Source organism: Natator depressus, chromosome 22 (genome assembly GCF_965152275.1).
Source record: "Natator depressus isolate rNatDep1 chromosome 22, rNatDep2.hap1, whole genome shotgun sequence".
In the NCBI taxonomy this organism is placed as follows: Eukaryota; Metazoa; Chordata; order Testudines; family Cheloniidae; genus Natator; species Natator depressus.
Window position 1 is genome coordinate 4,398,235 of NC_134255.1, and position 23,588 is coordinate 4,421,822.

A 23,588-nucleotide genomic window follows, 5' to 3' on the forward strand; every position below is an offset into this window, starting at 1 on the left:
GTCACAATTTCTTGGGACCATGAGATTCAATTAGAACCCCCTCCCCCCACCTCAACGAGAATTAATTACAATAGAAGAACTATTCAGAACAAAGCGTCTGAAGCAGCACCCACAGGCACTGTCCAACTCCCACGGACAGGGAGCTGGCATTCGAATGCTGCTCCAAGAGCACAAGCCTCGATGAGGGGAGCGAAAGGGCAGCCTGCAGAGATCTGACTAGCCATAGTGCCCATGGCCCCTGTGTGAGCCCAGCCCCGGGGAACAAGCCAGACCCACCTCTCTGGAAGGGGGATTGCAGCCAGCTTTGATTTCGACTAGCCTCCTGAGTGCAGCCTACCCAGGACCCTGGCTACCTGCCCGGGCAGCTTTGTGACTCCAGCTAGCTTTGACTGAGCTAGATCAGCGCTAACTCGGGGGCGTCTACATGTGCAGCAATCACACCTTCCAAATGCAATGGAGACGCACCCTGTCGGGTTCATCCACGTGGCAGCTGGGAGCGTGCTGCCCAGCCCAAGCAGACACACAGGTGCTAGCGCTGCTCGAGCTGGCACGCTGAAAGTAGCGGTTTGGCCCTGGTGGCCACCCAGCTATATCCCCAGGGGGCGGGGCAGATTTGTCCTGGGGTGGCTAGCCCAAGCCGCCATCTCTGAGACTCCCAGCTCCACTGCTATTTTATCTGCTCTCTCCAGGAAGCCCACTCCCAGCTGCAGTGTAGACATACCCTGTGCATGACGGCTAACACCAGGGATGGACCCGGGGACCTCTAGCAGTAAAGAGCAAGCTTGACAGCTTCAGCACCAGGCACTGGCTTCCCGTTCTCCCTGCATCTGGCCCAGAGGGGGATACACAGCACACACTGACCAGCAGGTTATCTAGAGACCAGGTAACCTAGGCCACTTCCATTCCCCATTCTCTTGTCGTCCTGCTCTCATGTGAGTAAAGGAGAAGGGGCCAAGGGGGCGGGTGGCTTAACACCTGTAGCTTCCACTCCCACTGGTGCTGACGTGCAGCAGCCTCACCCGGCCTACTGCACCCAGCCAAGCTTTGCAGAATCCGGCCCCTTGCGTTAAGAGTTGATCGCATTCCTTTGGGAGCCTGGCTTCTCTCCCTGGACTGTGAGGTTAGGGAAGGGGGTGAAGAGCTTTTGTTCCACTTCTCCAACTTCAGGAACAGAGAGCCAACCTTTCCTGCTTGTCAGCTCCTTCCTCTTTGCAGAGGGCATTTGTCTCTGTTAGCTGAGCAGGGCTTTCCATAAAGCTGTAATGGCCATTCTGCAAGCCAGGGCAGAGCCAGCGCCTTCCAGAGAGTCCCTCCTCATCGGTGCAAGATGACACCAAGTAAGATGCATGAAGCTATTAAACACTCAGGCCCGTTTGCTTTGCTCAAACTAAATGGGTTGAAAGGCCCAGATTGGTTCAATTTGGCCTCTTTTTCTGGGCTCATGCCACTGCACTACATCACTGCGTACAAGCACAGGACGTGCTCTGGGGGCTGCCGGCTGCAGGGAGCGCCTGCCCTAGGCAGGCCCCAGGGAATGTTCAGGAACAAGCCCAGCAATCCCACCCACGCAGTATAGTTCCTCTTTAACCCTTCCAGCAGGCTAGCAGTGTCAGGAGGAGAGTGACAGCCTTTACTTGTGCACAGAACAGCTTCCCCATGCAGCCCCTGACCTAGGGTCCAGGCCTCACCTCCAGAGGTACGAAGGCTCCAGGTTAAGGCGCTGGGCCTTGGTTCAAGGCCCAGCTCTGCTACAAACTTCTTGGGAGACCTTGGCCAAGTCACTTTGTCAGTCCCTCTGACACTTTGTCAGTCCCCTGTAAATGTGGCCGATAAGGCTTCCGGTCCTGTTAGCGTATAAGATCTCCAGGCTAGAGACTGCCTTGTGCTACGGAGATTGTGGTGCACCTCGCACAGCGTGGCCCTGATCTCCAGTTGAACATATCCAGCTTCAGTACTTACCTGCTCCCTGTTACTGTAGTGCCCGAGCACCTCGCAGCCTTTAAACATATTCATCCTCACACACCTGCTGTGCAGTCGGGCAGTGCTGTCAGCCCCAGGACGCAGCTGGGGAATTTAGGCACAGACAGGCTAAGACCCAGACCCTCAGAGGTATTTAGGCGCCTAACGCCCATTGAAATCACTGGGAGGATCTGGGCCTAAGTGTCTGGCTCAAGGTCATACAGGGAATCAGTGGCAGGCCAGGGCACTGAAGCCAAATCCCAGGCTAGCATCCCAACCACTGAGCCGTCCTTCTGTCACGTGCTACGCTGCCCTCCAGGAACTGCCGTGATATACAGGAGGGTATAAAGTGGAGAAAACTGGGCCACTGTCAGGGATGCTTTGGCCCCTCCCTCCAGACCAAACCAAAATGACACCTCAACCTCCACCACGATCACAGGAATTGCAATAGTCACTAAAGCCATCATTGCTTTCAGCCTCATCTTCCAGCTCCGTGCCTGACCTGGTATAAACTGAGACTGGGGAGAGCAGCGTCAGCACGGAGGCTGCCTTCGGTGAACGACTTTCTCTGAAGTGGGTGTATCCTTGGGATTTGAGCTCAGGTAGGACCGCCAGCTGATTGGGATCCCCAAGTGGGAAAACAAGCGGAGTAGTAGCATCTTCAGAGAGAACCAGCCCCACTCTCACCCCACCACCCCGGCAGAGAAAACGCATTCACCAGGAAAGCCAGTTGGAAGGTTTCCGATGGAAAGATTTTCCTTCGGAAAAAGAGGTTTTTGTCAGAATCGAAACATTTTGTGGCAACGCTGATTGTGATAATGTTTTAGTTGAATAAGAGATCAGAACGTAGCGCTCTGATGACCTCTTCAGGATGGCGAGTTTTGATTGCCCAGTCTGAAACAACTTTTCCTTTCCATTTTTAAAAATTGCATATCGGAGAAAATAACGTAAAAGATTTAAAAATTGAAATAGGAAAAAAGTTCTCATTTTAGCCAAACAAAATGTTTCCATCAACCTGAAATGGCTTTTCCCCCTCAAATTTTGTTTCATAGGAAACGTCAGAATGTTTCATTTTGGAACAGAATTTTTTTTGCAGTCATGAAGTTTCCGATGAAATGGAAACTCCAGGTCCTGCACAGCTCTACTCACCAGCCTTCAGAATAACTGAATAGTCTTGCTGCCTTGTACAAGGCAGGGGGCAAGTTTACTGGTTTATTATTTACAATATACCCACTTCATGGATGCCTTCCATCTGAGGACCTCAAAGCACTTAACGAAGAAGGCAAGCATGCCAGCTGGGATAGCAGGGCTGAAAACGCAGTAGCAGGCATAGAACAGCCTCCCTGTGGCCCAATGGGAGGATTCTATCTCACACCAGTCCACATGGGGAGAAAATGACAGAACTTGGCAATGCCCCGTTTCCCATCATCTTCATCACTAAAGGACACCCACCCCAGCTTGTCCACACTTGAAGCCGAGCTTTGCCCTGCCAATGCACGTGTCTGAGCAGATTTCAGAGCACTTTCTGTAACCCATGGGATGTAGATGTGTGTTAACCCTCCACGTGGGTCCAAACCTATACCTCTCAACACTGTGACACAGACCTCCATAACTTGAGCTAAAGCAGCAACTCTGTCAACAGGCAGCATTAGTAGGCTGTTATCTTCTATTAGGACTAGCTTCTGGAGGGAGAAACACCACCTTCTTTACAAAAAGAAAAGGAGTACTTGTGGCACCTTAGAGACTAACCAATTTATTTGAGCATGAGCTTTCGTGAGCTACAGCTCACTTCATCGGATGCATATTGTGGAAAGTACAGAAGATCTTTTTATACACACAAACCATGAAAAAATGGGTGTTTACCACTACAAAAGGTTTTCTCCCCGCCCACCCCACTCTCCTGCTGGTAACAGAATACAGACTAACACGGCTGTTACTCTGAAACCTTCTTTACAAACACATTACATGTGTATGTGCCCGTGTGTCCCCATGAGGGTGCATACAATAGCCAATGCGTGTTTGCAGAATAGGGTTGCCAACCCCCCAGGATTGTCCTGGAGTCTCCCAGAATTAAAGGTTAGTTTTTAATTAAAGATTATGTCATGTGTTGAAACTTCCAGGAACACGTCCAACCAAAATTGGCAACTCCAATGCAGAAAGTACTGTAGAATACCTGTGATTGGAAGGATGCGTGCGTATGCAACAACAGGAGCATGTATCAGGATGCATGTGTCCCCTTTTCTGTACAAGAGTGTGCGCGCGTGTGTGTGCAAGTAAAGGGGTGCCTGAGTAGGCATGTGGCAGGGGCTTGCTCACAAGAGCGTGCCAATGTTTGTTAGTGCAGGTATGTGTGCAGGGTGAGGCTCCATGTCACATGCACAGCGCGTTGCAAGGCTTGTGCAGGTGACGCGGCGTGGCATGCACTCAAGTGCAAACGCGTTTTTGTGACCTCGTCATGCTTAGAGAATGGAGACACTGGCTTTGCAATACAGAGTCCCAGTGCGGAGCCAAGAGAGGCGACAGCTTGCACAGGTTATTCATGGCAAAGATGACAGTGCCGAGTCTGCAGTGGATCCCTGCCCAGAAAAAGGCATTTGTATTGTTTAGACATTTTCCTCTGTGTTCAAAGTTGTTTACCGACGAACATATTGGGAGGTATAAAAAAAAGAAATGTTGGCCGGAGACCAAGACCTGATATTTCTATCAGAGGATGAGAGAAGCCCCACAACATAAATCAGAGCAGCTCTGTCCCCTGGAGAAAAAAATAACTCTTCTTCCATCTGATCCTAGTTTGATTTTATTAATTAATTTATTTATTTCAAAGAACAGGATACTCGTTGTCTCTGGTCTCGCATGACACCTAAGGAGTCTTGCACCTCCTCTGCAGGCCAGGTCTATTCTTTCTCAGGGGGGATTGAATTACCCAGACCACATGGCCCTGGGGACTTCGGGATTTCACCCAAGCGCTGATTTCATATTCACCTGTTTTCTGACACCTCCGTGGGCTCTGTCTGCATCTAAGACTTTACACATGTTCCACTCCTTAATATGGTTTCCCTTCAAGAGCAGAGGCAAGGTTCAGAAAGTTGGTTGGTTTGTACTTTCCAGGCTCACAGCTCTGAGTGCATGAACTGCTCGGATGAAGTCTGCTGATTTTTGTAATAAGAAAATGCGACTCTCTCTCCTCTTATTGAGAGCCCTGGAGAGCCACCACATCTTTTATCTCTGCGCTTGGCTGATGGTCATGCGGCTTGTCCCCATTTGAATGCCTGCAGATGACATCTAGAACTGTGCAAAAGGATGTTTTCACCCACTGCTGTGAACTGGAGCCAAGGCCAGATGTTACCAATGTGTTGGGGCCGCGGTGTGGGAAGTGCCACGTGACTAGGGATTTTGGTTGTACAACCCGAGGCACCTTAAAGTGACCCAGTGCTAGGCACTTTCTGAAAATTTAGGCCCTTTTAAGGAGTCTCAGGTTGGACACCCAAAATACGCAAGCGCTTTGAAAATCTTGACCACTGAGGTTTGGATGAGATATAAAGTCAAAGTCCTGACTGCTTACCATCATTAATGATCCTCATAATGCCATCAACCGCAAGGTCCAGGTCATATTCCAGTTTTGGAATGCATTTCTTGCCCATCCACTTCTCCATACAGTTTCAAATGGATATATTATTGGGGTTTTTCTTCTTCATCATATCCTCTCCTAAACAGCTGTGTCCTGTCCTGACAGCTGCTGTGTTCCACTACAGAGACAGCTGCATTTCAGCGGTGGGAGAACTGACTCTTTTGCATAGTCTGTCAAGTGCTTTGGGATTCTTTGGCATGAAACTGGAAGGCCCTAAATCAATCATAGCTGTTAGATGAAAGAAAGCCCTGGAATGGTGGCAAAATCCCCTTAGCTTGTAATTGTGGTGAGAAAAAAGCTTCGAGTGATGTTAATCCATTAAGGGAGCTTAAGAAACCCAAACAAATGAAGTGCTCACATTTTTCAGGCTCCTTTTCTTTGAAAAACAAACCAACAACAAAACAATTTTCTATGCAAAAAATACAACCCATCAAATGACTAATTAATTTGTATAGAAAGTCCATCACGCATAAAATGCTTTGGACTGAGTGAGAGAGAGCGAGCTTTATAGAGCTGCAGACGCTGACACCAAGACAACTAGGGAGGGTGAGAGGACGAATGGCGCTGAGGTGGGGGGGAAGGGAAGAGAAGGGAAGGGAAAGCAGTGGAGCTAGGAAACCAGTGCTGCAGCTGCAGGGAGGATGACTGGAAGGAGACAGGAATGGGGCAGGAGTGTGATATTTAGACCCAACGTGGCGATTAAAGAACAGAGGGACAGCTCTTTGTGCTGTTACAAGGGAGCAAAGCTGTCCTAAAACCTGTTTCAGCCCCTGCCCTGGGACAGTCCCTAATGGAATGAAGCTCCTATGCCACACACCGCATGCTGTGGCCAGTGCAGTGGGCCTGGCCAGAGGAAAGGGGGCATGGCTGGGCATCCCTTGCATCCTGGTGATACCACAGGCTGGGGCATTGGGAGACAATACAAATTAGAGCAGCCCTCAGACTGCTCTAACATGCACCAGTGGTGAGTGGAATCTAGCCCAGCACTGAGTGCCCCAGGGCCACTGAGATGCAAAGGTGTCATAAAGCCATTTCAGCAACCCCTCCTTAGCTGCACTAAGCTGAAGCTGAGGAAAAGGCTAGTTCAAGCAGTCTTGAGCTCTGGGGTTGTGTCAGGCTGCGGCCAATGTCTTGTCACTCAGCCAAGGTGGGTTGTTCTCCCTTTGACTGTGCGAGTGAATTCATCATGGTGTAACGTCTCCTGGGAAAGTTCACCAAAGTTATTTTCCCAGCTTGGCATGTGCTTCATCTTTTTTTTTTTTTACCATACATAAGAAAACGGAGCTATTTGTATCTTTGACATTAACTGACTTCTCAAATGAATAACTCTTCTTTGTAACTAGGAATGCAATTATTGCTTTATTGCGCTGATGGCAAGATTTCCAGCCAGCAGGAATAGCTGCTACCAGCACACTCGATTGTGCTAATTAAGCTGTAAAAGTCTAACAGGAGGTAAAAAGAACAGGAGGACTTGTGGCACCTTAGAGACTAAGAAATTTATTTGAGCATAAGCTTTCGTGAGCTACAGCTCACTTCATCGGATGCATTTTGTTTTGTTTTGTTTTTTTCCCCACTGGATGCATCCGATGAAGTGAGCTGTAGCTCAAGAAAGCTTATGCTCAAATCAATTTCTTAGTCTCTAAGGTGCCACAAGTCCTCCTGTTCTTTTTGCGGATGCAGCCTAACACGGCTGCTCCTCTGAAACCTGACAGAAGGCAGGTCATGATAACCTGTCCCCGGAGGTGCTGCTCAGTTAACATGACCTGGTTTTGGTGTAAAAGTATAAATGATGGTGTGTGTGTGCGTAACACCCAGTGAGGAGTGATGAGCAGCTGAGTACAGGTGCGAACATGAAAGCCGCTGCAATGCTGAAGGAGGCCAACAAGAGAAGCGATGTTGGCTGGTGCAGTGGCTCTCAATCTTTTTTCATTTGCGGACCCCTTTGGGAATCTATTGTCTGTGTATATAGTTGAATTCTGTACAGTCAATTTTCAATCTAAGTCATTCATGGACCCCTCAGGCATAATCCCCAGATTATGTCCACGGAGCACAGGTTGAGACCCACTGATCTATAGGTAGGGCACTGGAGCGGTGGTCAGGAGACCTGGGTTTTGTTCCTGGTCCTGCTGTGCGACTTTGTTGCTTCCTCTCTGTGTGCCTGTGCTTCCATTCCCACCCTTTGTCTACTGAGACTGTAAACTCTTTGTGGCAGAGATGTTTCACTATGTATCTTTCCTTCCAGAGTCTGGTGGTGCCACTGAGCCATACTCAGCAGCCCCTTCCATGACTTGAGGCTGTGTCCAGCAGCCTCAATGAAGAAATCCTTTGGATTCACTACAGCTGAGTCTTATCTCTTCTATACCACTGTCATTCCCTGCATCGGCCAGAGGGGACACTAGGTGTTTCTGTCCCTCTTCCACTGTTCGCCTAGTGTTATCTCAGGAGCAAGAGCTCCAAACTCTCCTTGAGAGAGTTGAGAGACATTGCTAGGCTTGGCTGATCCCCGTTGGTTTGTTTGGGAAGCCCTGATGTTTGGTTGGTGCAGACTTTGTTGGGGGGGAAGGGGTTGGGGGTTAAAACAGAGGCTCCCCAACTTCCCTCCTCTGAACCAGCACGTGGCCCATCAGAGCACCCCTCAGAACTGACCGCCCTGTATTTTCCACGGCAAAGCTAGATCCACCAGCAGCTCAGGATAGCAGGTGTGTATACAACAGCTTTGCACTGAGGGAAGCAGTTCAAAGCACGTGCAATCAGATTCCACTGTCTTCATTTTCCTCGCCCTTGTCTATCCTGTCACAGTCCCTATTGCCGGAGCACAGAGCACCACGTGCCAGGGATGGGGCTGTCACAGGATTTCCAGGCACGTGAGGTGTGTTCTGGCCACTGTCTAGACAGCTCTTCCTACTCTCTCCTCACATGTTGGCTTGTGGCAACTAGAACAGATGCATGCAACCCAACAGCAGAGTTCTCAGATTCCAGGACTGTGAGTTTTATTGACCAGGTCTACACTCATGGATACGCACACCACCCTGACTACACTCCCAAAGTCCTGTCCCAGCCGGCACTGGGCTCAATATAAAATCTGGGAGGGATTCTCTGGATGGGCAGCCATGCCCTGGTTGTTCCAAAGTCTTGCTCAGGAAACTAGGAGAGAGATCCTGCTGGACATTGTGTGTCTTGCAAGATACTGGAGTCAAGACTCCAACTGAGAGACCTCTGTCATCTATAAGCATCAGCTCTGCTAGGGGACCAAAAAGGATTCAAATGCATGACACATGTAATGTCCAGGGGGATCTCTGAGATTAAATTTGACTCAACTGGAAGTTTATCTTTACAGTTCTTATATGTCTGATCAGCTTGAGGGTACACAAGAGTTGAACCACAAGGTCCAGCATGTGGACTGATCCAAAATGCAGCATCCCTAGGGAGGAGCCAGTCCAGCCTTGCTATCCTGGGTTGGTTTGGGGAAGCACACAGAATCATAGAATATCAGGGTTGGAAGGGACTTCAGGAGGTCATCTAATCCAACCCCCTGCTCAAAGCAGGACCAATCCCCAACTAGATCATCCATTCTCATATGTAGAGAATGGATGATGAGGTAATTAATAGGCAGGTCTACAGCACCCTTTGATGATCTCAAAATGTTTGACACAGGGACCAGATTGGGGGAAAAAAATTAATAGTACTGTCCCAGGCTCCACCCCTAACCTTTGCTTACGTCACGATGCCAAAATGAGTTACCAATGGGAGCAGATTGTGCAGATCTTGATAATATGATTGGCCCTCTCCTTTCTCACACGCTTTGATCATCAATGAAGTGGTTAATGACACCACTAATACGTAACATTTATATACTAACACCTCAGAGTTACAAACACCAGAGTTACAAACTGACCAGTCAACCACACACCTCATTTGGAACCGGAAGTACACAATCAGGCAGCAGCAGAGACAAAAAAGCAGTGCAACACAGTACAGTACTGTGTTAAACATAAGCTACTAAAAGAAAATAAAGGGAAAGCAGCATTTTTCTTCTGCACAGTAAAGTTTCAAAGCTGTATTAAGTGAATGTTCAGTTGTAAACTTTTGAAAGAACCACCATAATGTTTTGTTCAGAGTTACAAACATTTCAGAATTACGAACAACCTCCATTCCGAGGTGTTTGTAACTCAAAGGTTCTATGGTATACCACTTCACAGGTGGAAAACACTGTACCGTAATTAGTCATTGGCTAATTAAGTCACACGTTATATGCAAGTGGTAGGCAGGGAAGTATTATTCTACGGAAGAGGAAATTGAGACAGGAAGGTGAAAGGACTTGCTCATCATCACACTGTGAAAGGCTCGGTTAGAACTCAGAGCCTCTTGATTCCCTAACCCGTGCACATTCCACAGTTCATGCTGCCCCACTCTGGCCATTTAAATCAGTGCCCCTGGGATTCAGCATTAACACTCGGCTAGGATAAATGGGTCTGCTCACACCTCTTCCAGAGCTATCGTAGCAGGCTGTCCACAGATTCAGGCAGACACTACAGCACCACTATGCAATCAGTCACATTCTGAGCATTTTCTACCCAGTCATAAGGGCTAGAAGGTTTTGATTTTTTTAAACTCATAAGCTTAGATGCTGCGGTGCAAGATGGACCCTCAAGAAAAGTGACCCTGACTCTTGAAAACATTAATTAATTTACCACTAAGAGACCCCCTGGGAGGAGGGTATCATTTCTGAGGCACAGACAGATTCAATGACTTTCTCCAAGGTAATTGGCAAATTTAAGACTGGAACACAGAAGCCCTGGCTCCCAAGCCTCCTCTCTAACCTCTTGTCCAGATATTAGCAACTTTTTCTGGCCTGTGATCCCAGACTCTGCGACCTTCTCCATCTAGCTGGATCTGGCCAAGATCCTCCCCATATTTGGAGCAGGGCGGTTGTGAGTTGTGCTGGTTGGGAAATTGTTGACGAAACTTTTTTTTTGACCAATAAATGCCAATTTTTCTAAAAGTGGTCATGAAACAGGGTCAAACTTGATGAATCCCCTGAAATGAAAATTTTTTGGAAAAGAAAAGTTTGGAAATTGTCAAAATGTTTCGTTTTGATATCTTTTGGTTGTTTGAGTTGAAATGACTTTCCAATTCTAAATTTTAGTCCATTTAAATTTTAAAAAGGTTTTTAAAAGTAAAAATAAAAATGAAACGTGTTGAAACTGACTTGATCAAAACGAAAGGTTTTGATTGACCTCACATAATTTTTTTTTCCAGTTTGTTGGTTTGCAAAAATATTTGAGATTTTTGAATTTTTGGAATGCAAAAAAATGTTGAAATCTCAAAAATTCTGTCAGGAGAGGAAAAACATTGCCTGCCCACCCCCAGTCTTGAGTGAACCCCTGGCCCCGTTCTTGACCCCCAGTTTGAGCACCCCTACTCTACGCCAGTGGCTCTCAACCTTTCCAGATGACTGTACCCCTTTCAGGAGGCTGATTTGCCTTGCGTACCCCCAAGTTTCACCAAACTTAAAAACTACTTGCTTACAAAATCAGACATAAAAATACAAAAAAGTGTCACAGCACACTAGTACTGAAAAATTGATTTCTTTCACATTTTTACCATATAATTATAAAATAAATCGATTGGAATATAAATATTGTACTTACATTTCAGTGTATAGTACATACAGTGGTGTAAACAAGTCATTGTCTGTATGAAATTTTAGTTTGTATGGTCTTCACTAGTGCTTTTTATGTAGCCTGTTGTAAAACTAGGCAAATATCTAGATGAGCTGTTGTACCCCCAGAAGACCTCTCTGTGTACCCTAAGGGGACACGTACCCCTGGTTGAGAACCACCGCTCTACGCTATGCAGCCGTCAATGATCCTGCATTTTGCCTTATACTGTTCCGATTAAACAGCCTCTGCCCATGGGTACCAAGAGTGCAATAAAAGCCCAGAGATGCTAATGAAGTTATATCTTTCGAAAAGACTGTAAAAAACAAACAAGCCCCAAATTCTCCCATAATAAACTGTTCATTCAGTGTGTGTTTTGATAGTTATGTCCCCAAACATATGGTTACGCCACCGTGCTGCCAGGGCTCTAATCCCCTCTAAAGTGCCAGTGAATCTCTGACCAAGGAGTTTGGTGTGTGCAGCAAAATGCACCCGGCGGCCGATGCAGAGATGGAGTCCATTAACATACAACATCACTATCAATGGGAGAGATTGTGGCTGGAGCACTAGACAGCCTCTCTGGCTCCAGCAGCCCTGCTCAGCCAGGAGAGGGAATGGGTATGCAGGAGCAGGTCCATTCCATTCCAGGAGGGAGTAGTGGTAGCTCTATACCCCAGCTAATACATCGCATGGTCAGTGCAGCTGGGGCAAAGCCCAGCTTATCCAACCACAAGAGCAGCTGCCAGTGTGTAGCCACCCATGGTAATAAACACAGCAATACACAACAGCTCCAAAACCACTGGCTGCGCTCAGGCAAGCTACGGAAAGCAGCTCCATACGGCCAGCCAGTACAGCACACCAACATGAGCATGACTCCAGTAGGGGACAGTGTTAAACAGACTCCATAATGAACAGAGGCCAGCTCCTTGTGGGCAATCTTACCTGTACTGGGTTGCTGCTGGGTTGGCCTTGGCAGAGCAGTGAAACTTCACCGTGTTGTCCTCAAGCACTGGCTGGGGCTCTACGGACAAGTTGACGAGAGGCGGGTCTGCAAGGAGACATCGACAATCCATCAGCTGTCACATGGATAAGTGTATTTCACTGCCACAGAACGTGAATCGCTCAGCCCCTGCCATGCCTTCTGCTGCAGTGGGTGAAAGCTAACTGGCAGGTATGTGACCCAAGTGATTGATTTAACCCTTTCACGCCAGAAGTCCAGAGTCCCCAAAGCATTTGGTGAAGCCATGTGCTCTTTGGGACACAGCAGAAATTGGGGAGTTGGGGCTTACAGGCTCTGTTCCCAACTCTGCCACTTATTTGCTGCATGAGTCTCAGGGTCTCTCTCCCAAATCTGTGCAGGGCCTTTCCACCCCCAGTGCGGCTCATGGGGCGTCTTTCTTTGCTCCAAGAGACAGAAGGACTAAGAGGCCTTTACCTGGTTCAGAGCCTGCTGTTCCGGAGATCAGCTCAGCGATGGGCTGAAGAGGATGCTCTGGATGGAGCAAGTGCCAGCAAACACTGGGGCATCTGCTGAGTTCAGCAACGATGGTGTGAAAGGCAGCACAGGGGGGCATTTGCAGCATTGGGGTTAGTTCACAAGTACACTCTGCTGTCCTCAGGGCTTCATGTGTTATTTATATTGCAGGATTATTTGTATGGCAGCAGGAGCTCAGGCCCCATTGTGAAAGGGGCTGTACACATACATTGTTCAAGACAGTTCTTACCCTAAACTGCTTAGTCTAAATAGATGAGGCAGAGAAAGGAAACAGAACAGAGCAGGGACTAACTTATCCAAGGTCACACAGCAGAACGGCAAAGACAACCCAGGTCTCGGCAGCCCCCAGCTTAGCCACTGGATCACACTGCGGCCCTAGTTTTGGCCACACACCCATCAGGAGCTGCTTGTCTATGGCTGCGGAGGATGCACCTCAGGGATCCTAACAAAACAGCTCAGCTCTTAGCGTATCACCCCCATGCGTTTCCTACATTTCTCTCTCCTCTGTAAGGAGACTATTAGCAAAAGAACCCCAGGCAGTTAGGCCTCTTACATACAGGTACTCAGACTACATCACCAATCTATCTATCTGCGGCACTCATGGATCACTCAGTAGCTCATCATCATTTGCACTCTCCCTGGGAGGTGAGGCATGATGCCCACTGGATCCTCCAGCCAATCAAAGTCCAGTTCAGGCCTGACATTTTTCTTTCTCTCCTCCCTGGTTTTTGGCCCTGTCTGTTATCTGGGCAAACACTAGGGCAGAGGCATTGGCTGACCCCTGGCTTCGGAGGCTAATAATTCAGGGATCATCCCAGCTGGAGACAACTCAAGATAAAGAGCTGAAAGACAGATAAAGAAACTAGAACCATCCCGTGCTAAATGACACAGCACAGCGATTATCCTAATGCACACACACATCACGCACAGCCACACACACACAGATATGCACACACTGCACACATCACAGCTCACACAGACACACAAAAACTAGCATACACACATCTCTCTCTCATACACAAACGCACAACCTGGGCATGTATACACAGGGGCCCACACAAAGACACGTGTCGCACCCTAACATACAGCCACACAATATTCACTCCTAGTAACACTGTGCACACACCACCCACAAAGCAGCAAGCCAGACTTGTGCAACGTGTGCTGAGAATGTGTTTCTCTTCTAGAGCTGCTGAGCCCTCTTGCAATCACAGAACCCAGGCAACAAGCAGCCAGGATGCATTCCTGTCGGCCCAGAGCCCACATGTTGATCTGCTGCTTACATGTTTGCCCACTACCACACCACACGGACCATCCACTCCTGCTCTATGGCACTCTGCTCTATCCAAGGCCTCGGAGGCGGATGGCTGATTTACAAAGGTGTTGAGCAACTGCTGCTCCCATCAATTTTACTTGGAGTTCTGCACCTCTGCAAACCAGCCCCTGGGGTTTCAGTGGGGTCCATCTAAGCCATGTGGGATGGGGACTTTTCCAAGGGAGACTTTCAGTGGTCTGTTTAATGGCCTGGGGCGAGATCCGATGCTCCCACATTGTTCATGTTAATAACTTATTCACTGAACCAAAAATCAGCTAAGGGTCCAGCAGGGGGACTTGCTAGCTTGCTTTCATTTCTAAAGCGAATGGCTCAGGACTTTTACAGCCCATAAGCTCGGAGCACTTCAGGATCCTGCTGGGAGGCAGGCGTTGTGATCCCCATTTTACTCACAGGGAAACTCGGCCAGAGTATTGGAAACGTGAATTGTGCAAGTACCCACAGAGGTGGGCACAGAACCCAGGAGGCCTGGGGCTCACTGGGACCATCCTGTTGCCACCATCATTCCCAGGATTAGAGCCCTCAAGACTGAAGGCCTCTATTTATCCCCCACATGTGCCCTGCACACTTCAGCAGCTGGCCAGCTCTCCCTTCATTCTCTCACTAATGGGTCCCACCCTTGACCTGGGAGAATTAGCTCTTGGGGAATTCTGTTTTCAAGGCCCATTCAGATCTCAGCCTCTGTGTAAAGGCCAGCAGAAGTACCAGTGATTGCCAGTGGGGATGGTGATCTTATAATGTAGACACTTGTTCACTGGCAATGGGTTGGAGGCAACCAAGCCACCCAACAGTGGACAGAAAGTAATAACAGAAAAAAGAAAAGGAGGACTTGTGGCACCTTAGAGACTAACCAGTTTATTTGAGCATGAGCTTTCGTGAGCTACAGCTCACTTCATCGGATGCATAGCATATTGTGGAAACTGCAGAAGACATTATATACACACAGAGACCATGAAACAAAACTTCCTCCCACCCCACTGTCCTGCTGGTAACAGCTTATCTAAAGTGATCATCAAGGGAGGGCCATTTCCAGCACAAATCCAGGTTTTCTCACCCTTCCCCCCGCCCCCCCCCCACAGACACACATACAAACTCACTCTCCTGCTGGTAATAGCCCATCCCTCTTTGAAACCTCTCTTTATAATGCGCATGATAATCAAGGTGGGTCATTTCCAGCACTAATCCAGGTTTTCTCACCACCGCCACCCCCCCCACACACACACACTTATTGCTGTGCACATTGTAAGATGAGCTATTGCCAGCAGGAGAGTGAGTTTGTGTGTGTGGTTTTTGGAGGGGGGTGTGTGTGTGTGGGGGGGGTGGCGGTGGTGAGAAAACCTGGATTAGTGCTGGAAATGACCCACCTTGATTATCATGCGCATTATAAAGAGAGGTTTCAAAGAGGGATGGGCTATTACCAGCAGGAGAGTGAGTTTGTATGTGTGTCTGTGGGGGGGGGCGGGGGGAAGGGTGAGAAAACCTGGATTTGTGCTGGAAATGGCCCTCCCTTGATGATCACTTTAGATAAGCTGTTACGAGCAGGACAGTGGGGTGGGAGGAAGTTTTGTTTCATGGTCTCTGTGTGTATATAATGTCTTCTGCAGTTTCCACAATATGCTATGCATCCGATGAAGTGAGCTGTAGCTCACGAAAGCTCATGCTCAAATAAACTGGTTAGTCTCTAAGGTGCCACAAGTCCTCCTTTTCTTTTTTCTTTTTACGAATACAGACTAACACGGCTGTTACTCTGAAACCTGTCATAATAACAGAAAGTGATCACTACTGACCTGAGCCCCTCTATCTTGAGGGCCTTCACTGTTGGAGAAGAGGGAATTTCAAGCCTTTGTTGGCGGAAGAAAAGTAAAGCTCTGAGACAGAGTGTGCTTGGGGGTTGGCCCATGACTTTTGGAATGAACTCACTCAGGAACGAAGACCCATCACAAATCTTCCCACCTTCCATGCCAAAGGGAAAGTGTATTTCTTTGATCTGCAATTCTCTAACATCAGCTTAGAGTAACAGCTATATATCCGCCCCCTCCAAAACAAAGCACTCCCCTGAACACGCTTCTCCCCCTGGGGAGAGGATGAGAAGACAAACACGTGACACACATGTGGACACGTCACTTATTTCACTACTGGAAGGCACTCAGCCCCAGATAGGCACCTAAATACCTTTGCCTAACTCCCACTGATTTCTATGGGAGTTGGGCACCTAAATATCTTTGAGGATCTGGGCCTCAGATGCTGCAGAGATGAGCATGGGATAAGAACCTATTTAGTTTAGAATAGAAGAACCATCCTATTAGTTAGATGGGCCTCCTCTAACAGTGACATCACTTTGCATTTCTTTAGTGCCTTTCCTCCCAAAGGATCCAGAAGCACTTTCCAAGCCAGCCGTGCCCATCACATTCCTACACTGCATGGTACTTGATAATATTCCCCTGCTGGCTAGGAGTTCTTAAATCTACCACGATGTAATCCACATACAAGCTCAGACATGACATTTCACATCAAAAAATAAACGGAGGCTTGTGACTCCCATTTAAGGGAATAAACTGTCTTGCTTTGAAATGTTCCTGTCTCACACTGCACTCTGTAATGATGATTTTTTGTGCATCTATTACCTTGAAAGTGGCATTTACTCTCTTTCATCAGCCTAATCATCCCTGCCAAGTCCTAACTGGTGTCACAGACCTTTCTTTAGACTGATACTCTCTGTATTTTGCCTTTTATATGATAAGCGTCTAAAATACTTACTACCAAACATTTAGAAGAGAGGTGAAGAAAAGAAAAGAAAGCTTCAAGAAGGGTTGGACATGTATATGGCTATGAAGACTATCCAGACTTAGTTAATGACAGGGTTATTACACCCCAAGCTTCAGGGTTTAAGCTGATCTCTAATGAACTGAGACCGGGATTGGGGAAGATGATCCCACATCTACTACTGTGGGGTTCTTACATCTTCTACTGAAGCATCTGGCCACTATACGAGACAGGATATTGGACTACAGGGACCCTGGGTCTGATCCACTTTAACATGTCTCATATTGCTTAGCAAAAGCCCTATAGAGCTTGGCTTTATCAACAAGTCTTCTAGGAAGCCAAGGCATTTCCCAATGTGATGTCCTAGTTTTCTCTGTGTCTGTGACATTGCCTGACATTGCCTGCCTGCTAGTGTCTGGACCACAGAGAGGATAAGGGATCTACTCCTAGTTCCAATGAAAAGCTTTTGTTTAGTTCACGTGAAGCAGCAGGGATCCAGGCCGTGGTCCAAGGTTGGTGTAGTGACTTTGTTTATAGAACATGGATTCCTTACACTGTGATCTAAGTACAAAAGCTTCACCCAGAAATACAAAAGGAGCTCACGACTCAGAGCTCAGTAAGGGTGAGGTTCAATCGGGCCTAGGAGGGTACAGCTGCCTTTGTGAAGAGGCAGGTCCACAGGGGGACATCCATCTGGGATAGATCTGGATGCTGGGATAGGCATGGCCAGAAAGTCAGTTCTTTTGTATGCTTTGGAGCCTCCACTGGGGTTAGAAATCAGCCCTCTGCAAGCCAGCTTCATGTGCCGCGATCACAGAGGGGAAGTCAGCTGACCACTACCACCACCTGCACAGATTCCTCATCCTCCACTAGCAGCTTGTTTTCCTATAGGACCTACTGCTAAAAGCAGGGGATTCTCCCACTGCCCTATTGGAGACCAGTACAAGTGCTCTAGGATTGCACCTGTGCTTGTGTGGGAAATATTAGTGATGCTGCCCAAGGGGAGGCCACCTTTGGTCTGAAGGCACGGCCGAGAGAGACCTCAGCTGGGATTCTCTAAGCTGCCTGTGGGATTTGGATGCCAAGAGCCTATTAAAATGAATGGGAATTGGGTGCTGAAATCCCCTAGGCAGCTTTGAGAATCCCAGCTGCGGTCTCTCTCAGCCATGGTCTCAGCCTTCAAACCAATCTCATTCAGCTGCCCTCCTGGCCGACGTACTGGGGGTTGAATAGGGGACTTCCGGAGCTATAAGCATGAGCTGCTGCAGCTTGAGCTAACGAGCCAAGGCTCCACAGCTGGGGCTATAACAGACTGGCATTGGCACAGAGAACGACCTGTAACGCACACTCACCAGTGGTTGACACCAGCTTTCGTGGCTCCATTATTCACCAGGGTGGCACCTAGAAGTGGGACGAGTTTCAGAGCTCCCACAGCTCCTGTTGACTTGAGTGGGGACATGGGAACCCTGGGTAATGAGGCTGCTTTTATTTTAGGTGCCTAAATGTGGGGATTTAGGAGCCTAGCTTTAGTCACTCAGAGGGCAAGGTTCTGGCCTTTGTGTATCACACTGGAACCAGGCAGCAGGGCATGAAAAGTAACAAAGGGAGAAGCAGTTGACTAAATTCTTCTGAACCTAGGAAACTGGCTTCCTTTGAATGCTGATCGGAACACACTGCAATGATGCAGCTTCCATCCAAGGAGCTTCTTAACTGTAGCCGCCTAGGGGCCCACTGACGTAGGTGAGCATAGCTAGCCTGTTGTATGGAGGGAGGCACTGCTATTAACCCCACATTTCACCCCAGGCATGGAGAGAGTAAAGCCTGGATTGCTCCTCACCCTGTAGGGATATGCAGGGCATAAGGAGCTTCCCCCTTGTAGAGGGGGATAGACATCATCGCCGTCCTTGTGCTCCCACGCACAAGGGCCAGAGGAGTCTAGAGTCCCCAAAGGTCCTCCCATATGGCTCAAGCCATGACCCTGCTGCTTCTTGAATGATCGTCAGTGGAAGAGCCAGGAACAGAATGCCAGTGTCCTGGCTGCAGGCCCACTGGCTTAGCCAAACTGGACATTAGGCACAAATCTGTGACGGTGATTTAACCATTTGAACAATCCACCAAGGGAAGCGGGGGATTCTCCATCTCTTGTTGTTTTCAAATCAAGCCTGGAGGCCTTCCTGGAAGAAGCTTTAACCAAGCACAAGATATGGGGCTCGGTATAGGAGTAAGTGTGTGAAATTCTATCGCCGGTGAAGACAGGAGGATCTAATGGTCCCTTTTGGCTTTCAACTCTACACATCCTTGTATCTATGAACCGAAACGTCCATCCTCCCTCCCAAGGGCGTCCAGTGGTCCTGACTGTATCACAAAGGTATTATGATCCAGGTGGCTAGCACACCCACTGTGTTTGCTTCCCCTTAGCTCATGTTTCATTAGCTCTCTCTAGCCTCCTTCTGTCACACTTCTTTCAAACTGGGCTCAGAGAGAGAGAGAGAGAGCAGTTCAGCACTCCACTGGCCATATGCAGGCGGAGTCTTTTTGGTGACAACCTTGACAGCTGCCTCTCATTAATGCTAAGCAGCAGAGTGGGCAGAGCTAGTGGTGGTGGTCAGGGGCATCAGTCCCCAAAGAAGTGGCAGGTCTCCAGGAGGTGGGAGCAGAGTCTCGTTGCTCGGAGCTCACCAGCTTGTCATCCAACGGGGTGTCATTTGTTCATGAGATACCTGCCTCGCTTGCGAAGAGGAAAACACAAAACCCCTTTAGAGTGGCGCAGAATGGGGCTTGTTTGCATGGTGTGTTCTGCAGCGGGTGTCCGTGGTGAGTTTGGTTTGTGCTCACCCTTTCCCTGCTAGATATCTGTGGGACTTCCATGAGGAACATTGGTAGGGGGAACTTGTCATTGACACTGTACCATCTCTGCATTCCCAGGGATGCCAGTCGGGCACCTTTTCCGGGCAGAGGTACACTGGAGGGTGCGCTGGTCCTGTAGGCTGAGTGGAGAAGCCATAAAGTGGTTTGTTGAAAAACTCCCAGAGCAGCCAGTTCCCCTCCGCCTTGTGATGAACAGGCTCCTGCATCTATAGAGACGCTGAGTTATGGGCGTTTCTCACATGTGCAATAACCCAAGTGCTCGTCTCGTGTGATACAGACAGGCTAGCTGAACCACACAGCACAGAACAGATGGTGGTGAGATGGATATCCAGGCACGACAACACAAGAAAGATGCTCCCCAGCTTGGCATTCCCATCAGAAATTTGGAGATGAAGAATGAGACATCTTTAAGGATCCAACAAGCTGCTTTCCCTAGCTTCTCTCTTTAAATTTAGCTTTTCAGTTAACTTCATGGTGGTGGAAAAGTTAACAGCCTTGAAGAATGATATCCTCCTATGATCGACTATTCCCCTGTGTTCACACCCTAAAAGACACTATTGTAATAATGTTTGTCCAAGGTATGCCTTCTGAGGTATCATTTAAAAACTCATAATTTGCTGATCAGTAATGTCATAGCAAAATGCACATAGCAGTGTTGTGTGTGAAATTATAAACATAAACTGAGATCACAACTAAAAGTATGTTTTCCAGAGAAGTCTAGGGTGTGGCTAAACCAGTTCCTTGGAGACAGAGGGGAAGCTGATGCCTCAGCCAAGTGTAAACAAGGCTAATAGATCATTATCTGCTAGTGGCTATTCTTGGGCAGGGAAGGGACTGGGGCAAAACATCTTAGCAAAGAAACAGCATGGAGTTCCTGCTTGTTGCCTTGCTCCCAGCTGGAAATGCTTCTCAGCAGGGGGACTGTCACCCCAAGACACCCCTTTCTCTCTGCCTATCGCATTCACTGCACCTAAAGAGAAAAAGGTAGCAAGCGTTGGACTATGGGGGAGGGGGTTCGGCCAGGAAGACTGCTGAAAACATGTGGTGAGAAACTTTGCTTGAATCTGATACAGTTTGTTAAGCTAGGTATTAGTAAATGCCTTATCTTTATTTTTCTTGTAACCATTTCTGACTGTTATGCCTCATTACTTGTATTCATTGAAAATCTCTCTTTATAGTTAATAAACTTGTTTTACTGTTTTATCTAATCCAGTGTGCATAAATTGAAGTGTCTGAATAACTATTTGAATTAATGAGCTGGCTTATTGTTCCCGTAAAGGAATAATGAACTTAAAATATTTTGCACGGTCCAGGAGAGGGCTGGGCAGCACAGGACATACAATGCTGGGGGGAAATCTGGGACTGGGGGTGTGTTGGGGTCACCCTGCAGTATAACCCAGGCTGGTGACAGCCAGAGTGTAACCCAAGTGTGGTTGACAGGCTGCAGTTATACCCAGATACTCAGGGTAGGGCTTGTATGCTGAGAGGCTGTTTGTGAATGTTCCAGATGGGAGCTACTTCAGCCACACATTGAAAGGCACCCAAGGTTGCAGGGCAGGGGTGACATGTTAGTCTAGATTGTACCTTGGTATGTCACACCTCCATCTACCCACACACAGGTACAGAATGAGTATGTTTCACCCCCACCCCACTGTACTGTCTTGCCTTGGCCCTGAGCTGGGAGGACCCTCCCCCCCAGGGGGATTCATAGATTATGAGGCTAGAAGGGACCATTCGGCTCATCTTAATGTGAGCGTCTGTGTGACCCCAGACTATAGAACATCAGAGATTCCTGGCTAACACGCACTCTCCGTGCTCCTCTTGGGGTGGTGCTCTGTCTCCTACTGGTGGCTGGGTCATACCTAGCAGGCAATGAGCTACTAGCTCAGACAACCGAGGTTTATACTCTTAGAAACATAGATCCCGGGTCCAATTCCTGCTGCCGCTGACCCAGCCAGGAGGGCGGTATTACAAGAACAATCCATTTCACCTAAGCCACTGAGCCCCCATCCGACAGCACTTTCCAGTGATAAGAGCTGCAGCGGAGGCTAGTGCACCCACAATGGGCTGAACGCCAGAGAAGAGGCTGGGGAGGAAGAAAGCTCTCCTGCAAAAATAGGCATTGCTGGTCCTTGGTGCCTTCAGGATTGGGTCCAAAGTAAGACAGATGCTGCTCCAGGCTCTCCCTGGTGGTTCCTTAGGGCACACCAAGCGAGTCAGAGCTGTGCGGAGCTCACCTCAGAAGGAAGACATCCTTTCTGCAGGACCTCACTGGGCTGAGCTCGCTGAGAAGCAAAACAAGGGAGCGGCAGAGTTAGCCCCTGTGAGTGAGCTTGGCAGGATTCATAGGAGTGGGGAGGTCACACAGAGAGGTGGTCATCTCAGAGGGACAGAAGAGAGTAAGACAGAAGAATAAATATCTGGACAGCAAAGCAGGATGCTGAGCTACCTTCTCTTCACCAGGCTCCCACCTCATTAGGTGGGCAGAATTTACACTGCCAGCTCCCTGCTTTGTTGTGAGCACAGCCACCTGCCTCCTTGATGGGAAATTATGATGGGAAATTACAAGTATTTTCAATTTACCCTAATCTCATTTAAAAATGTGCAATTCAAATGGCAATAAAGGCAGAGTAGTTGGGAATATAAATGAGATGTGCTAACACAACAGCTCAGAGATATATAGCGCGCTCCTAATTCATTTGCAGGTGTCCTGACACTTCCCCATTGTTATACAACAACAGCTAATCACCTTCCTTTGTTAAGTATGAATCACACTTCTCTTTAGTAGCTTCCCCATTGTTTGATGGTTTAGTAGCTGTGTTTAGGATTTATAGAGGAGCCTCTTTGTAGAAAAAGGAGCAGGGCTCCCTTCTGCACTTAAAAAATGTAGATTAAAAAGAAGAAGGAGAAAATGAATTAAAAAGTCTTTGATCTTTCCTGTCAAAAATGGGATTGTGCTTTCTAATGCTCTAGTAATGTTCCAGAGATTCCCCGTAACAAAGGGAGACACCTGCAAATATTTTTAAAAAGACATTTACATAAATGATAACTCACCATAATGTAATGCTACTCAGTTACAATTATAATTCCTTCCTGGCTGCTTGCAATTAATTTGAATGATTGAATTGACTTGACCCAGCCGGCAGCCAACTGGGAGGAGTGCATACATGCATGTCCACATATACACATATATTGCATAATCTCATTCACCAAACATTATTTGGTATGAACAGGATCAAGACTACGGGCTTGGGCACCGATTCAGGAAGGCAAATGCCTATCTTTGAGCCCCTGAGCACTCATTGGCTTCAGTGACTTGGAGGTATGTTTCACTGCGGAGTTAGCAAGGACTCTTACTTGGGTGTTGTCCCTAATCCCCCTCCTGTCCACACACAGAACCCTCTCACCTGAGTTCAGTGCTGCTAAATCCAGGCCAGCTGGCCGGGTGAGGGGTAAAGGCTAAAGCCCAGGTGCTGCTTCCTCTAGGGCCAGTAGTGAGGACACAGGCTACACGCCTTGCATGCCAGTAGTCCTCCAATTGCCCCCTTGTGCCCAAAAGGACAGACACATTCTCTCACAATTCTTTGGGAAAGAAGCTGAGCTGCTCAGCTTCTTGGAAAGTAAGAGACTAACAAATTTATTTGAGCAGATGCTTTTGTGAGCTACAGCTCACTTCATGGGATGCATACAGGGGAAAATACAGGGGGGAGATTTTATATATACAGAGAACATGAAACAATGGGTGTTACCATACACAGTGTTACGAGAGTGATCAGGTAAAATGAGCTATTACCAGCAGGAGAGCGGCGGGGCGGGGCGGGGCGGGGGGGGGGGAGGAGAAACCTTTTGTAGTGATAATCAAGGTGGGCCATTTCCAGCAGT

At 48.0% G+C, this 23,588-nt stretch overlaps 1 protein-coding gene across 3 annotated transcripts in view; it reads right to left on the minus strand.

Annotated features, from left to right (window-relative positions):
- Positions 1-23,588, minus strand: part of KIRREL3 (kirre like nephrin family adhesion molecule 3) — a 738,745-nt gene that overhangs the window by 134,150 nt on the left and 581,007 nt on the right. For all 3 annotated transcript variants that reach the window (XM_074936864.1, XM_074936865.1, XM_074936866.1), the window contains exon 7: positions 12,190-12,295. In XM_074936864.1, the coding sequence (XP_074792965.1) occupies positions 12,190-12,295 (106 nt within the window). The remainder of the gene's footprint in view (positions 1-12,189; positions 12,296-23,588) is intronic.